Source organism: Branchiostoma belcheri, unplaced genomic scaffold (assembly GCF_001625305.1).
Source record: "Branchiostoma belcheri isolate BF01 breed outbred unplaced genomic scaffold, Haploidv18h27 scaffold83, whole genome shotgun sequence".
NCBI lineage: Eukaryota > Metazoa > Chordata > Leptocardii > Amphioxiformes > Branchiostomatidae > Branchiostoma > Branchiostoma belcheri.
Genome location: NW_017804498.1, coordinates 1,431,317 through 1,448,235, shown reverse-complemented (window position 1 = coordinate 1,448,235; position 16,919 = coordinate 1,431,317). Strand labels below are relative to the sequence as shown.

Sequence of the window (16,919 nt, the reverse complement as noted above, 5' to 3'; positions counted from 1 at the left end):
TATAAATGAAAGGTAGCGTTCTTTAAGTGTGGTTTGTCATGGTTGTTGTCCTCGCACATTTGTAACAATCAAGTTCACTTTCTGACCCTTGCCTCCGATAATTATCGCATCGTCCCGACCCCAGAGGTGCCTGTCGCCCGTCCCTCCCCGCTGGGTGGCGCCCCACGCTGGCCCCACATCTGTTTCCCATCACCCCGCCGTCTGACGGATCGGACAGCAGTTCGTGGATCGTCCCGCGTTCCCCGCTGATACACACGGCCTCCTGACGAAACCCAAACCGCGATTCCCCCACCCAGCGCCTGCGATTACTTTCCGGTGTCCGCCATATTTTCTCTGACCATCACAGGTCAAACAGCATCAGTGCTATCTCGGTCGCTCTTTTCCCGTTCAAAAACCAACGATGAAGCGATTTCTGGTGGTCGGGCTGCTAGCTCTTCTGTTCGGCGTGGTTTTCGCGGCTCCTACGGGGGAAGATAACGAGACCATCCCCGAGGATGACGAGTGTCCCGAAGAGTGTCCAGAGGAGTGTCCGGAGGCCCTGGGATGTGTGGCCGGGAAGAAGATGGTTAGTAAATATCTTCCTTGTTTTTCTATTGTCAAACGGTAGGCAGTGATGTTTGCTGTGTCTACATTTAGCAGTTAGGTTAGAAATGCTAGATGAAGTTGGCTTGAGTTTTGAACCTTTGACTTGTTGCAAAATTCATGTACAGAGGATTACCATAAACATGTGTCAATGCCGTGCTCTTCTTACTGCGATTATCACCTTCTGTGGCATTGTGTTCTGCATTGTTTTTGGATTTACATTACCAAACGGGCCAAAAAGGTCATTATCCTACTTTAGCAGTCTACATATTTTTGCTAGTGACTTATTCAACTTCAGTTCAGTTCAGAGGGCAGTTACTAACTTACTTGCACAGTACAGGGCCGGACACTGATTTGACCCAGTACGAAGGCTCACAGACCCCACTGTTGAATACAACGTACCGTCCCGTACAAGGAAGGTGCAGTTTCCCGAGAATTTATTTCCATGGTCCAAACTATTTTCGGTTTTCCACGAACTGTCGGAAAGTTCTGTCGCCGACACGACAAACGGAAAGAGACCCAATCCTTTTCATCAAAGAACCTTCTTGTTTTGATTAAGTCCGTGCCTGAAGAAAAATCCGTGGGTTTGCCAAGGGAGTGCGGGCAAGTGGTTTGAATTATCGCACAAACACAACTCGGGGCCTCGCTAATCCAAGGTCTTCTTGTGTTGCAAAAAATAGCTTCTTCCAATACCAGAGTTTCCATACGTGGAAGATTTTTCAGTTTTTATTATGCACGTTACAGATTATAGATGTTCCGGCCAGGAGGTTTAAAAAGAGGTAACGCTTGTATGAATGTTTCTAGTACAAAGTATATCTGCCTAGACAAGTAGGACTTATCTCACTGCTGCTGTTTCTAATTTCCTGAAGTTCTTGTATATATTATACGAGGAAGGATGAAATATTACCATGGGTCTAGCCGCCGTTTTCAGATCAAAGCCAAGAAGAAGAAAAATCTGCCAAACTGCCCAAAGTGGAAGAGAACTTCCTACCGAGACGAAAGATCTACTCTACTCTACTCTAATATCATAAACTGTATATCTTCAGCGACATGCCACGTTGTTGCTTACTGATGACAGAACGTGACTTTATAGATGCTCACAACATCCAAGAATTAAAAATTATGTGATGGCGTCGCCAGCTTTTGCTTTTTGGTAAGGTCCAAAGCTGTATAGTTTCCGGTACTTTCCCCACCCACTATAAAATATGCCCCGCTTTTATCACCGGAGAAATTCTCAGACATCGAAAGACGTGGACAGTTTTTTTTTACTTCGCTTCCATTGGCTTTGATTCAGTTTGCAACCACCCTTTTATCCAAAGAGTTTGATAGCACCACTTTCCACCGTTATACTTATAGACCCAATCGGTCGTAAAGAAGTTGTTTAGCGGTCCGCTGTAAGGAATGTGTCAACTTTTTGCTCAGTCGTGGGTAGAGCTTGTGGTGGTTCGGGAGTGGCCGTGGTAGGGAAATAAACAAAACCTGTGTGTTTATTCTACTGACTTGAATTGTGATGACATGTTTGTGCTGTTTCGTTTGTGGGTCAACTGTGTGTCAAGTGAAAAGGGGTTGTGCCGTGATGTTAGCCTCGATGCCAGGCTGTTTTCAGTGCCGTATCCATAGCTAGATTCTGGGCTCCAGGTCCAACATACACCCTGCCCCCTTCCACCATAGACCCGGAGAAAAAGAAGAGAGACCTGTTTCTCAGTCAGGCTCAAGCGGGACCGTAGTTATATTTCTTTTTTGTGGGCATGTTGGTCCTGTAGGCATCCCTTGAAACGGCCTTATATCCAGGCTAGGGGACGGGGGATGGACCGCCACGTCACCGAACAGCTGGGTCTAGTTTTCAGAAGGCGGGAAGGGGGTCGGGGACGCACTGGTGCTATATTGCGCGAATTGCGTGGCTACGTGGTCTGGCTATTTTTTGTTACATCCATACAAGCTAACAAAAACCGCCAGTGCTGAAAAGTAGTCGAAGATTTCACCTGAAGTCTGAATCACTGTGAAAGAAAAGTCGTAGGGATGTGTACATAATGTCGCAGTCCATTGACGTGGCGGCCAGCTCTCGTACTTTGATTTGACATTCTAGTGTTCGCACTCCTCTCGAAAGCAAAAACGGTTAGTCCCCTCAAACTGTGCTAATCGCGTAATCCCTTCTGACCACCAACAAAAGCCTGGATTAGTTCAACTGTCTTTTGCATAAAAACGCATAATAAAAACAACTCAATTATTGGACTGCAATGCCCATTGTGTTGAGACCAGCCTTGTCATTTTCTCAGCGTGATTGTACTTATCGCCCTCCCCAGGTCGTCACTTGAAATAACACCCGCTTTACCCACAATCAGCAAGTCATTGAAATTTCCGTGGCAACGAATGTAACGGCCCAATCCCCGTTGACACTCGCTTTTAGCTGAAGTGTATCCGTCCGGATCCCCAATGCTCTGTGCCGAACTGAATGCTAACAAATATATTATTTTACAGCATGTTATTACAACTTTCCAGCTCCTCGGCTCTAGCCCAGTATGCAAATGATACATGGTGGCACTCAGGTCATCCATAGCCTCTACCAGGCTTCAGGAAGCGGCTGGTAACATGTCAGGGGAGTTGGTCTACTGCTCCTTGGTCTGCTGGAGAATACTTGGTTTGCCGCTCTCCAGCTGACTTACTTACTCCCCTGACATGTTATGTCTCTATTTGGCCAATTTCTACACTTTTCAGTCGCCTCCCGAAGCCTGGTAGAGGCTAGAGCTAACATGTCCCGGAATTAAGAAAAAAAAAATGTTTTACCACAACACACGCGCAACACACACACCTTGTATTTATACGTACTCTCCAAACAGAGGTTTGGGTTTGGGGTTATTTTTGGCGTGTTTTGTAGGTTTTTTTATCAAGGTTTCTTTTTGCACTCACGTACTGGAATTTATTTTCACCCAGTGCAAAAAAGAAACCCAGATTTAAAAAAAAAACACGCCCCAAATAACCCAAAACCCAAACCTCTCAGTCTGCTTGGAGAGTAATTTACACGATCCTTCTAATGCCCCCTCCATCCCCTTTCCCCTCCCAGGACAGGTGTGGCTGTTGCGAGGTGTGCGCCAACATGGAGGGTGACCTGTGTGACCTGAGAGGAGATGACAGGGTTTTCGGGGAGTGCGGAAAGCACCTGGAGTGCCGTCCCAACGTCGACTCTGCCGAGGACGGAGAGGTTCCCGACAACATCTGCTTCTGTAAATCCTCCGTAAGTAGATTTTACATCCGGTGGCTGAGCTGTGGGTTTGTATGTGTGTCTGTCTGTCTGTCTGTCCAAGTAGCGACGGTTGTGGAAGGTGATTTTGACAGTTGATTAATTACATCAACTCAGCATACTAGTACGTCGGGTCGGAGTAAGAGGGTGGTATGTGGCGGAATTCAGGAAGAGGTGTGATTGTCGATCAGATAACATCATGCAACCTCCTCCACAGTTCCAATGCATGCAGCAGAAATGAAAGAAACCCCGATAAAAAACGCCTAAAAAGACGCCAACAATAAGCCAAAACCCAAACCTCTGCTTGGAGATAGAATATTTTGCCAGCAGAGATCAATATCAGAAAAACTGTGCATCTAATTATCAATTTACTATTATTTATCTATTCGTTTGGCTGAAATACATCAATTGCATTTCAGTGACGTCAAGAACCGCAAAGAAGACGAGATTTCCTTCATCAGCCGGTTTAACACTGAGTGGACTGAAAATTTGCAAGGACAGAAAATTAACAGAATGGTACATTATATTTTTTTTAATCGGTGAACTTGACGTTGTTTTCCCCGTGGTTCCAGGAGGACATGTGCGGCTCTGACGGCGTGACGTACGGGAACATCTGTCAGATGATCACCGCCGCCTTCCACAGCAAGACTCCCATCAAACTGGAGCACAAGGGACCGTGTAAAACTGGTAAGGGCTTCACATGCATGTACACGTGCCTGTGATGAAATACAAGTAAATCTTGAATATAGAAAGATAAAAGATTTGCGCAACGACGTGGTAGAAATGTTATGGCGAAGGGTTCACAGTTTCAGACGTCACATTGGCCAAGAATTTCCAACCATTAAAAATTCATATTTGGCAACCAAAATCTCGCCATATTGTCAGTTCTAGGTCACAATGCAGAGAAATCATACTGTTCTTCTTTCATCGTAATTTAAACTAACATTACTTTCGTGACCAACAATCCCTGTAAAAAAAGTCCGGTAGCGGACTTAAAAATGTGACGTACCTGTATCAATATGCTCGTCAGATAAAATACTAGTAATCTTTCTGACAAGTCACCAGTACGAGTTCAGCGGTCAACGACCTGCTGTGAAGTAAAGGCCAGGGGCGCCATGTTTAATCAGACGTTTGTTGCAAAATGCCGATAGACAAAGTTTGCCAGTTTGTTCAGTCAATATGCACAGCTAGGGGCCGTAAACAGCAGTGTTTAAATCTTACACACGGCCAGAGAAGAACTGGGAAAACAACAAAACCATCAACTCTTAATCTCCGACCGATTAGACGACTAAACATCACGAGTGTTGACATTGAAGACAGACCTTGTGTAAACACCGTACTGCGGCTTTGGTCTCTTGAGATTTTGTTTAGAAACTTCAGCAATTTTGTCAATACGATCTAACAGACACATAAATCCGATTATTAGGACATCTTCTTTGTAGAACTGTTCTGTCACAGATCATCAAAACAGGTCCATCTCGCGGTTGTATTTTTAGATAACAAAAATTGTGTGAAAGCTGGACTAGTCGACTCCGAACTTGACAATTCTGATAAGATATTCTTGCTATTGTGCCTAATTTATACTATTAGCGTACATGATTCTCAGACGTGACAAACACTGAAACAGATTCTTTCTTTCTGTTCTGGAAAGTTCTAGCAGCGATGAAGACAGGATGGTGTTGTAGTATAATAAGAACTCTTCCTGTCCAGACTAGGGGAACATTCTAGAAATTTGGGGCACTGCCAGCCCACATGGTCCCAGCTGGACCGGCTTTACCCGGATTACCGATGGAACGAGTTCGTGACGTACTAGGGATGAAGTAGGGGTTTCCCGAGTACCGACTTCTACCCACTTGATAATGGACTGTGAACCTAAAATACTGTTGTATGTCTAACTACCTGTATAAGTCTTTCAATGCAAACTTTATGCTAGGGGCAAAACCACAGGCTAGCGGTTGTATATAGTTATCTGATACTACTAGCTGTAACATTAAATATAAATCTATTTCAATGAAACAAATAATATGTGCAGAAATGATGCTGTGAAAAACATACATATGTTGAATACTCCTACAGCAGCCTCCATCACGGGTGAGATCACAAGTGGCCCAGTTTACCATGGATGCCATTCTCTCCCTATCTAATCATCGCTCTTTCTGAATCTCTGGTCTAAATTAACTTGCTATCACTTCTTTGGCTACGCCAGAAAAGCCAACCAAGGAGGTAATTTTTTGTAGTAGTAGTTTTACGATGTGTTTATGATGACAAACAATCCTCTAATTCTAAATCCATCAGCTACGAAATGCGAAAATTACACAAGTTGCCCAAAAACCGTGCAACGTTGCCAGGAAAAAACTGCTCATCTAACGCAACGTTATCTGAAATCCATGACTGAATTGCGCTTTTTTTCGTTCATCGTTTTTTCGTTCATAGTTTCTTACCTCAAAACCCTTGCTGCTTGACCTTTCTCTAACGTCTGACTTTGCCTGGAGACAGTCCGGTATCCAGGCTAAATTTTGCTGGCCTGTGTTCCGAGGCTACGGTAACGCCACGTCAGCGGTGTGACGCGGTGTGAGTTGATTGCAGGCCTGAGTGAAAACACAGGGGGACCGATTCCCATGTGTGATTTCTCCGGGTAGCGATCTCCCGGGGTAACGGTCCTGGGTATGCAGGGACAAATTAAAAAGGAAGTCACGGTCACATCATGGAACCTTGGCTATGGCAGGAAATCGTGTCTTATTATGTCTAGACAACAGTCAACACGGTAGTCTCCACCAGACTTGGGCCAAATAGATACCAGAGGAGTTTAATAGCCATGGGAGTGCACATTGGCAAGACAATTAAACCCGCGACCACCGTGATATGTGAATGGTTTATCCCTGGATAGGTCAAAGACATCTAAAAAAATGTCAATCTGCATTAACGTTTATATCCACATCAAATGAGCTTGCCTACAACATCCAGCCGTCGGCGGTTCTACTTTGTACGGCCGCATTGATGACCCTCTTGGTCAAGAACCCCAAAGAGTAACCTATATATATACAACAGCCGGTCCCCTATATAACAAAACTCCTTTTACATGCCTGAACAGCACCCAGGGAAACACTCATCCCTGTTTGTCAGTTTTAGATGTGTTGACTCTACGTTACATGCACATTGGCTGTTGTATTGGAAGGAGTAGAAAAACCATAGAGATATACCTCCTTGGAAAAACCCTTGCCCCCCAGAACTGCCCCAGTTTTGTACCCTGTTATCTATCCAGGATGTTCTGTGGCCAATTAATACAGCCATTGAAGTGTTCAAGATGACTTGTGATGTGAAAGCCAGAATGGCTGTTTTGTTTACAGCATTTTTAGGCCATGAGCCGAATGTTCGGCCGAAAACTAATTACGTTTGCTAGTCGATACTGTATTCGTAGACTTTTTCCTTGAAGTTGGAAGGGACGTAGAAGTAAGGAAATCGAATCCTGATCTAAATTATCTATCTCCGGTGTTATCGATAACAAAGAGCAACCAGGGAGCGTCACACCCCATAATCTCTGGAAGATAAAAGTTGAGAAAAGCTAGCCCGACGTCTTGGTAGATGTCTGACACAGCGGTATCTGGTAATTGGAAAGACACTGTGACACAATGAAAGTCAAACCGCAATGTATGGTAAAACCATCCTCGGATTTGATGTGCCACCGCGATCTACAGTCAAGATCTAGGTTTATGTCCATGTCACGAGCAAAATATGATCAAGACTAATTGTAATCAACGAACGTACGAGCGTGATTACAGATTCAGGGGGCATTGTTGGGATAGCAGGTGTCCTGCAGCAAAATTTAGATGTTACGGAAAAGGCTGTCTTACATCCTTGTCGGTGGTTGGTTCTCTCTCAGCCTTTTTTTTTAATTCTACAATATCAAAACCGTACGCCGACCTACGACTACTAGTATTCTGACTGCGCCGTTGTCCTGTATTGTGGCGGTCCACAATGTGGGTCATGCCTCACGGCATGTTTACTTTGCGTTTCGTTGTGGTTGTCGGCTTCAACCCAACTTCCTGTCTGGTGTGTGGGGGAGACGGGACTTGGCTGTTGTGCGAACAGCTTGTGTCAATGGCAGGGTCAAATCCAAGGGCGCATGTCACTGCATAGTTGGGGAAGTGCCAAGTTACACTGCCAAACAGACGGCTTCAGTCATCTCCAAGCAGACGTGGTGTGGGGTATCGTTTAAAGTTCCTGTCTGTCTGTCTCAGTTTCGTTGGACGTTTTCGTGGCAGTCATTGTTAGCCAAGGCGTAGGAGGTATGTTTATAAAGACAACCAACAACATCTGCTGGAAGATTTGATAACAACGACATTTGTGAAATGTACACAGAGTAGAGGAGTACATCCATGTATCCTCCTCTAGCGAAAGTTGCTCTAACTGCAGCATCTCAGCATGTGCACGCGCACGCGTGTCTGTGTGTCTGTGTGCATGGAAAGGAGCGAAGGTTTTGCAACCGCAGATTGAGAATGACAATCCACACCGAGTCACCAACAAATTTACTACAAGCTACAAGTGACCGGGGTTGTCACGACAAGTTAGGCCCATGCACACCTGCAAGGTATTATGTCCTAGGTCCGTTGTAATGCACTATACCATCACTTTGGTGGTGCCAAAAACTTTATGAAAACCATATACTAGTAAAACTTCCCGGAGGTTAGAAACGTCTGATCTTTGGGTTGTTTTCTTTGTTTCAGCTCCTTTCATCCGTACTGGCCCCGAGGCCCTGAAGAACAAGACCGGCGGTAACATCGTTCTGAGCTGCGAGGTGCACGGCTTCCCCATCGCCGTGGTGGAGTGGCTGAAGGACGGCACCAGCCTCATGCCCGGGGATGACATGCACGTGGCCGTCCAGGCGCGCGGCGGGCCCGAGAAGTACGAGGTCACCGCCTGGCTGCAGATCCAGGACCTGAGGAACACGTACGTGTTCATGTCTCTTCTACCCAAGGACGTTTTATAAAATGTGATAAAAACGTCCTTGCTTATGCTGCCATTATATAAGATTTAGGTCCAAAAATTAAAAACATTTTCCCGAGAACAAATTCTCCATGTGAATGACACTTACAATCTCTTTTACGGGGAGCATATTGACATCATTATGTCGTATTTTCTGTTTCTGTTTGTAACCTTCGTTAAAACAAGAGCCAGTGACTCCTGATAATTTGGCTAAAAAATCACAAACCCTTATGGTGTAAACAGCAACATTCTGTCCACTAGTAGCTATCGGTAGCGTAAGATGGGCTAAGTTACGCACTCTTCAGTCTGGATAACAACACTCATATGATCATCTAAGCTTCTACCACTTTTCACTTTTAATGTAGTACGTAGATTAGACGTTGATTCAGGAGCCCTGAATCATACAACTGTTTTAACTGTTTCTCTTTTTGTTCCTCCAGTGACCAAGGCACATACACGTGTGTTGGAAAGAACTCGTACGGCTCTGCCGAAGCCTCGGCCTTCCTCGAGGTCCTGCCGAGGGAAGGCGAGACGTACCCGGAGCCCAGCGAGTTCGCGCTCGCCGACGAAGCTCCCGACAACTGGGAGAACGAGTGGGACGACGACCTGTAAACTGTCAATCCGATCGATCGAACGAATAAACGAAGTCAAATTTAGGAAGACGTAGGAGCATTCTTAGACACATTTCTTTCTGTACACAACTATTTTTTCACTAGTAGCAACGTACTAGACATTTTTTATACCGCGAGATAGTGGACATTGTGTAAAACCGCATTACAGTTACACTTGTATATTTTGTACACTGTAGCAGAGGTCAAGTATGAACAGGAAATGATTAGAAACGAATCAGTCACGTTACCGATATGTTCTTGTTTTAGCTGTACTTTGTAATAAAAACAAGTCCGGAAAAATGGTCACTAAGGAGGGCCTAACTCCGAAGTATATACTTGTGTGGAGACAGTATTAGGCTATGTGTACATTGGAAACATATTTAGATGCATATAAACCTATCAAATCTGTGTTCCTTGTCACAGTTATCCTTGAGCATAGGTACGTGGGATTCTTACCAATCATAGTGCCATTAAGGGTCATCTTGAGACGTAAGATGTTGTAAAAGATTCCTTACATGTTGTCTTTAACCACGTCATAAGCGATAACGTTACATATATAACGCAATGCTGTCCTGTGTAGTAGCTTCTGAAAACATAACATTTCCAGCAAATTTGTCGATAGGATTAAGATTTCCTGGAACATACTTTTGTACCAATGGAAGTAGATCTACTTAGGTATACTAACAAGAAATTGGTGCTATTTTTGAATGTCGAGGACGAATTTATATATTTTCCTTGATTTAAAAGTTCTCACTGTCCTCCAAAGTACTCAAAGTGACAAATTAGGAAGAAAGGTGTTTGTAAAGACTGGATATTCATAACACTTTCGTAATAAAACATTTCAATGGTGCTAGCACAATTATTGGCCTCTTCCATCTGCCCCCCCCCCTCCTCATTTTTTCTTGAGTACCTGTGAGGCTCCCATGAGATTGTATTACTGTCACCTGGGTAGAAAGTGCTCCTTATGAAAAACAAGTGCCACTTTTCTGTTACTAACATGATCTCGTGTTCATTTATCCCGAATCGTTGTGACGGTCGTGGTTACAAATTGTACCGGTGGATATATTTCAGTTTGGCACTGTGGTGCAACTTCAGACATGTAGTATGTTATGTAATACTATGTAATAGACCAATCCTGACCGTCCATTACAATTATATCAGCGGTACAATCAATGATCGATAGCATGGCAATTAGCGGTTAGACCAATGAGAGAATTCTTGCATCTCCCTTCTATTTCCTAATGTGGTGTACGTCTTTTCGAACAGTAGCATAGTGATTATCCATGATGTATATTTAAGTTGGTTTTAGGCAAAACGTGACTTTTCGCCCAATTCGACGTGCGATTCATCTAGTTATTCATTCTTTATGCATGTGGTTTCAAGTCTCGTAGTGTGCTCTTAGTCATTTGCCCAGTCCAATATCGACCCTTCCAAATATAGGTATAATTTGTCCGGTAGTACTAAAAAAAACCTTCACAGTGTCTCAGATTGTTGATACTGTATGACACATGTAACGGGTGAAGTATGACTCAGTAAGCTTGCCTGACGACATGGGTACTCCGTGACGTCATGGTGGAAATATCAAAAGTTCACCTTTTCTGAAGATTTTGACTTCACGTCTTCCTTAGGCATAACTGCTTTGAAACCGTCATCAACAAAGCTTGACGTAAGGTGGATTTACAGAAAGCTAACCTCGCTTTTACTACACAACGACAGAAACGTTGACGATTGTTCCTAACAAACTGATGATGGTTGTAGTGAGGACTGAAGTTTTGAGGTTTTGCGTGGTACGTGTAAGGAAGGTCGATAAGTCGGAGTGTTCTTGGCGCAGCTGCAGGTCCTTCACATGCCGGCCATGTGGAAATCCCCTCCCCGCCGCGCTGCCTGGTCATGACGCTTACATAACGGCGTCAGGACGGCAGCGACATGTTTCCCAGGTAATTTCTCCATTTCTCTTTTCCATCCCTATGATTTAACAAAATCGCACGTTCTACTTTAGATCTTTAAATTGGGAACCTTTACTCCTTCCCCCGTTGGAAAAAGATGATGGGCAATACGAGGTGATCTGCTGGAATGCGTTACTTTTAGTAGTACGGAATTTGCGCCTTTTGGCCATGAATCGCTGATGTTCACAACTTCACTTCATTCTTGACACTTTCTGGATCCTTCTTCCTTGATTCTCTATTTACTAAAAGTTAACTGTTAGTTGTATCTTTTTCCTTCCAATGTCTCCTCTCCCATTCGCTTGGTCTTCATTTCTTTCATCGCGTCTTTCTCACAATTTCCTATTTTTTCCTTCATATTCGTTCTGTGCGATCTATCTAAATCTAAATGACCTACGTTTACTTTTTTTAATGATAATGATTTCAATTCTGTGGAAACTTGTTGGCGTCGTTGTAGAGACCATACCGTTTTCTTTCTGAAAACATTTTGTATCCAATAGTATGCGTTAGGGCTTAGGACGCGCCTTATAAGGAATGGCATGAAGGTACCTAAATGTGTCTCTTTCAGGGCCTTGTGTTGCCACCTGTCCGCTAATACGATTTCCAGTAATTTTCTACCACATAGTGGTCGCTTTGATGTGGTCTCCGGACACACTATCCTTTACTTGGCTTTAGATTTGGGACTGCCGCAAATGCCTCTTATTTTCACATTCATCTGCTTGAAGAAGACGGTTGTTTTGAACCACGTGCTATTGGCCCTCACACTTTTGTAACAGTAATTCCTCTGCTGTTATTGTGAAGAATTTGCCTTTTTTTTAGATTTGCTTGGTTAGCGCTACATTGATAATACTCATGCTAACGATACACGTTTTGGGGACAAAGATACCCCAAGGCGCGTGACGCCAGTACATGATTATTTCAGCTCAATCTATTGTCAAATTTGTCATCTTTTCGTAGCAGCTGTTTTTGAGAACCGTCTTAATGCAAACAAACATGAGGAAGTACTTCTTTTAAGAACAACCGCTGAGGACATGCCCTCTTAGTGCCGAGTACCTGGGAAGGGTACGGGGTATTAAAGCTCTGTAGACGTTCTTACTGACAGGTGATGAGGAAGAGTTGAATAGTTGTCCCAGGTGAGCATAGAACACTCTGTAGTTCTGAACACTTCGTCAAGGATCGTGAACATCACTACACTGTACTAAACATTAACAAGATCTTGGACAAAGGGCGAAAAGCAAAGCTGCAAATTCACGATGATCTGTCAATTGGTTCTTGAGTTATCCTTCAAATATTTTTCAACAAATGCTCCTGCAGGTAAACTGCTAGGAGACCCAGACTCACGTCACCTCTTTCCTAGTCCAAGAGTTACCCCCCATTTAAAATTCGTGACTCTAGCATGTCCAGATCACGAGATATCAAAATCGAAATTCAGCTGCAGTACCATAACAAAATCATTTCGAGCGCTTATTAAGACCTACCCACCTACCAAATATTTTAAGACAATCTATCATATAGTGTTGACACACACACAGGCACACGAAAGGCAACGACAACACAACCTTCTTGGCGAAGGTAAAAAGTAAATAGACGCCTGACAGATACGTAACCCTTATCCCAGAAAGTTGTTGTTGTTCTTATGTTGTCTATTGGCTTGCGTCAGCGCCTGCTACGTAGACGCTCTCCTTCTGCGATCATTGTTCGGGGAAAACTGTAAAGTGAGAGTTATCAGACAGAACGATACTTTAAACAAACACGCGATCGACTGTTATTTCACCGGTACAGTTAAAAGAGATACATATGCGTTACTACCCTTAAACTCTCGTCTCCTGAGCTTATGTCAATACACCTTTACTCCCAGTTTGGACCACGCAAAACATGTGTAACAATCACGCCGTAAGGGAATACACGAAACATGTTTTCCCTAGAAAAGTTCTCTACGCACCACGGAAACTCAAAACGCCTTCCCGAAACCCTGTCTCCAAAACTACACTTGTATTACATCGTGTTTTCTATGGGTAGGCTACTCCCTTTTAGGTTGGTACGCAGCGTCTTTGTAACTGAACGCTCTGCCAAGCCGACCATACGTTACAACAGGGATCTCACAGAATGGCTCAGAAACATAATCCTCTTTCGGCTTCTCCTCCCACGACCCAAAACACCGTGCTGTTTCCTTTATATTCCCGCATGTCTTATTGTCTTGGTTCATGTCTTACTTAGTAGCCGCTAAGCAACGCCGGATGGTCGCTACTGAACAGTTTTCATCCTTGTGGCAATAGCTAAAACAATACGGCCAGCGGAGAGAAAGGCTTTCCGAACACTTGCTTGAAGAGTCGGGGAAGGTAAGCCTCCACAAGTATGTGCAATTAAGGGGTTGGATGACGCCGTCACGCAAGGCTACTGAAAAGGAGATTTGTTCCTGTTTATTTTTCCTATTGAGATGAGATTTTTGAGATGTCGGCTGGAGAGGTGGTCTCTCGTGGCAACGCGACGCGGCTGACTTCAGTCACACTACAGGAGATTTTCTTGGACAACTTTCTCGGATTATTTGCTGCGTTGAGCTAGGGCTACGCGGAGCTACGGCGGTACGTTCAACGTTCACGTTCACGCACATGGTGAGACCGTGACTGCACACGGAAGGCAGTCGTCCCGAACTAAGCGACTTTGCAACACGGATAAGAGACATCCTCCTAAAGCGACTCATCATGACACTGAAGATGTATTCTCCCGCTACCTTCGCGAGGTACAAGATGTACATGAGTCCTCAGGAGAGAAGACTGGTCAAGTCAGCCCCGGACAAACTCTGGTCCCAGCCCCAGACCTCCTGGACAAGCACCACCGCTGATGAAAGGTAATATGTTCCCGCTGTTTTTGTGCGAATTCCACAGGATTCCAGCCTGCAGGTGTCCGTTTTGTGGGCTTCAAGATGCCCCGAACAGGTGGTTGTTTTGTAGACGGCGTACGCATTTCCTACGTAATTGCAGGAGCAAAAAATTAACCATTCTTGTGTACAAACGGGTTTGTCAAGTCTATGCCTTTTATCTTGCAAAATTTCCTTTGACTTTGTCTAATCTTTGGAAGCGTGTTCCAGCCGTGAACCATCTTGTTTACGACGTGTTCGTCTCACAGTGGTTCACAGAGTTTCTTTCATGCCTTCTGCAGCTAAAGGGTTTGTGTTATGGATCCTTCAGGTGTGCAGGATCTATTAAGGGTATACCTGCGTAGAGAGGTACCAAACTAGCCATGATATACTTTATTTGCCCTCCTAACGTTGTCACTATGGTACATTAAGATTAAACAAACATGCAAAGACGCACCTGAGCCGAGCGGCTACAGGTAAGACTTTGTTATGGTATTGAGGACCCTTAAGTATTCCTCTACCAAGTCTTAAAAGTCGGCAAAATAGGGAGGAAAACTTGGTGTGTTACTAGTACTGTCGTCTTGACCACCCTGAGTTCAACCTTTTGAAGGTTGTTTTTCTTGTCATCGCATCCAGCGCGTGAGCGGTCGCGTTACGTGTTCTGATATCGGGTGATGGAGCGGACTGTTTGCCTGAGTCTTTATTGCCGTTTCATCCTACTTTTGGCGGGTTTAACAAGACTCTTGCCCCGCCTTCTACCTGCAAAAGCGCTCGCCTACAATTATACAACATCTGCACTGTATGTGTGGATCTAATGTCTCTTCCCAATACATGTAAGAACATAACAGTGCTAAGCGCTAGCTATGGAAGGTTACTAGCGGTGATGTAGATACACATGCATGACGTCAGTCTGTTGTATTAGAACATACAAACATCAATGGGTTGTAAAATCAAGGCGTTTTCTTCATACTAGCTTCAATACTGATATGTCTCCAAAGAAATACGCCAACAGATGCCTTCCATTGCCTTTCTGTTGTGTGTTTGGCGCGCGTTTTTGTCTCTCTCCTGCAGACGACACCTTCGCTCACATACAGTAGCCATGTTTAGCATATTACGTCACCCTAGCAACGGGTCTCCTTACAGTGTATTTGAACCTCTTTTATTATCTCGAATTCCTTGAACGATAGAGGTCGTGGTAATATTTGTAATCCTAACTATAAACTCTTCAATATGAAATGCTTTCTTACTTTAATTTCGGCGTGCTTTGAACGTCGTTGTGTAGTATATGTACTACACTAAATAAATAGTAAACACAGTGTGTATGTAACGTGACACACGTGTTAACTGTGATTGTTTCAAACCTCAGATTCCTCTGTTTTAGTGAACAGATGCGCGTTTAAAGTCGGTATTTTCATTGCTTGACAGGTTCGGTTACTCGTACATTCTTGTCACAGCGAGTTCCATATTCGATGATATCGCTTGCATTGCTGAACTAAATGTGTTATCTACGGATCTTAGTTAAGTCTTGAACTATTCAGATGTTTGAAGGGCAGATTTTCTATATGTGAACATCGGACACTTCTGGACTAATTTGAGCTTGTTTAATACCTCTGTGTACGCAGGTATTGTTAAGTTTGTTGAGTGTTTGCAAGCGTTATCATTTGTGTTCCTACAGTTGAGTGATAGCGTCGAAGTTTTGTGGTTAGGGACTCTTGTTGTTGACTCAGAATCCGAAGGTTCTGGGTTCATATCCCTGGCAGACCCCATTGCTGTGTCCTTGGAAAGGCACGCACTTAACGCCTATTTCACTTAACACTTGTTGGCTGGATGGCAATGGGTAAATACATAGATGTAAACAGAGACACCCGGAATGAGACAAACGTAGAAATTCCCAAAACTCTTACTCAATACTTTGGTATTTCTTGCCCAATAAGTATTCCATCGCGCAAGTATCAGCTAGTACCGCACCAGGATGAACATCTGGTCCGAAGACGATACCATGCCTAGATCGGCGACTACTCCGCAATGCCACCACATAATGGCCCTGGCTCTCACCCATGGTCCATAATTGCCATCCATATATACTTTTCATGACAAGTCATGCACTTAGCTTGTAACCAGTAACCGGCTACTGTGTGGGTGACACCCCCCTTACTACCCCAGCAACAGAGGCGGTGAGCTGTGTTTGTCTGGGAAAATTACCTGTCCGCTCACCTGGCCAGACAATGCCCATGGTTGACTGAGGTCTTTACGGCTGAGAGTCAGCGGTGCGCGGACTAACTGTACCCACTCCGGCGTGTTCAAACATTACTCTCCAAGCAGAGGTAACGCCTGTTTGAGATGTTTTATGCGTGTTCTCGGGCTTTCTGTTCGGCCAGCTTTTCTAGCATTCTTCGGATAAGCTACCCTACACCCAAAGAAAGCATCGGACAAAATAGAAAGCCCGCAATATTGCCTAAAACGCCTAACAAACGTCCAAAACAAGGCTAACCTCTGCTTGGAGAGTACTAGTATACAAACATCACGTCTCAATCTGATAGTCACCAGAGTCAGTAAACACGCCATGTGATAATGAGATAAAGGCTTTATTGCACTTCCTCTCAGATCTAGAAGTGCGAACATACATGAAGATTAAGAATGAATACGACTACACCATGCTATGTTACGTTTGCCGAATATACGTAGGTCGTCATAAAATTTTGATG

General features: G+C 44.1%; 3 protein-coding genes across 3 annotated transcripts in view; 2 read left to right on the top strand and 1 right to left on the bottom strand.

Moving 5' to 3' along the window:
* Window positions 1-16,919, top strand: part of LOC109486823 — a 29,640-nt gene that overhangs the window by 2,884 nt on the left and 9,837 nt on the right. The window lies entirely within an intron of this gene.
* On the top strand, window positions 93-10,273 carry LOC109486825 (kazal-type serine protease inhibitor domain-containing protein 1-like). Its single transcript, XM_019790727.1, has 5 exons — window positions 93-565; window positions 3,644-3,814; window positions 4,393-4,507; window positions 8,545-8,767; window positions 9,244-10,273. Exons 1-5 carry the CDS (start codon window positions 401-403, stop codon window positions 9,413-9,415), a joined length of 846 nt encoding a protein of 281 aa, XP_019646286.1. The 5' UTR covers window positions 93-400; the 3' UTR covers window positions 9,416-10,273.
* Window positions 13,439-14,112, bottom strand: LOC109486826. The gene is made up of 2 exons (XM_019790728.1): window positions 13,951-14,112; window positions 13,439-13,915 (listed from the first exon to the last, which is right to left on the bottom strand). The coding sequence occupies exons 1-2, from the start codon at window positions 14,110-14,112 to the stop codon at window positions 13,787-13,789; spliced, it is 291 nt and encodes a 96-aa protein (XP_019646287.1). The 3' UTR covers window positions 13,439-13,786.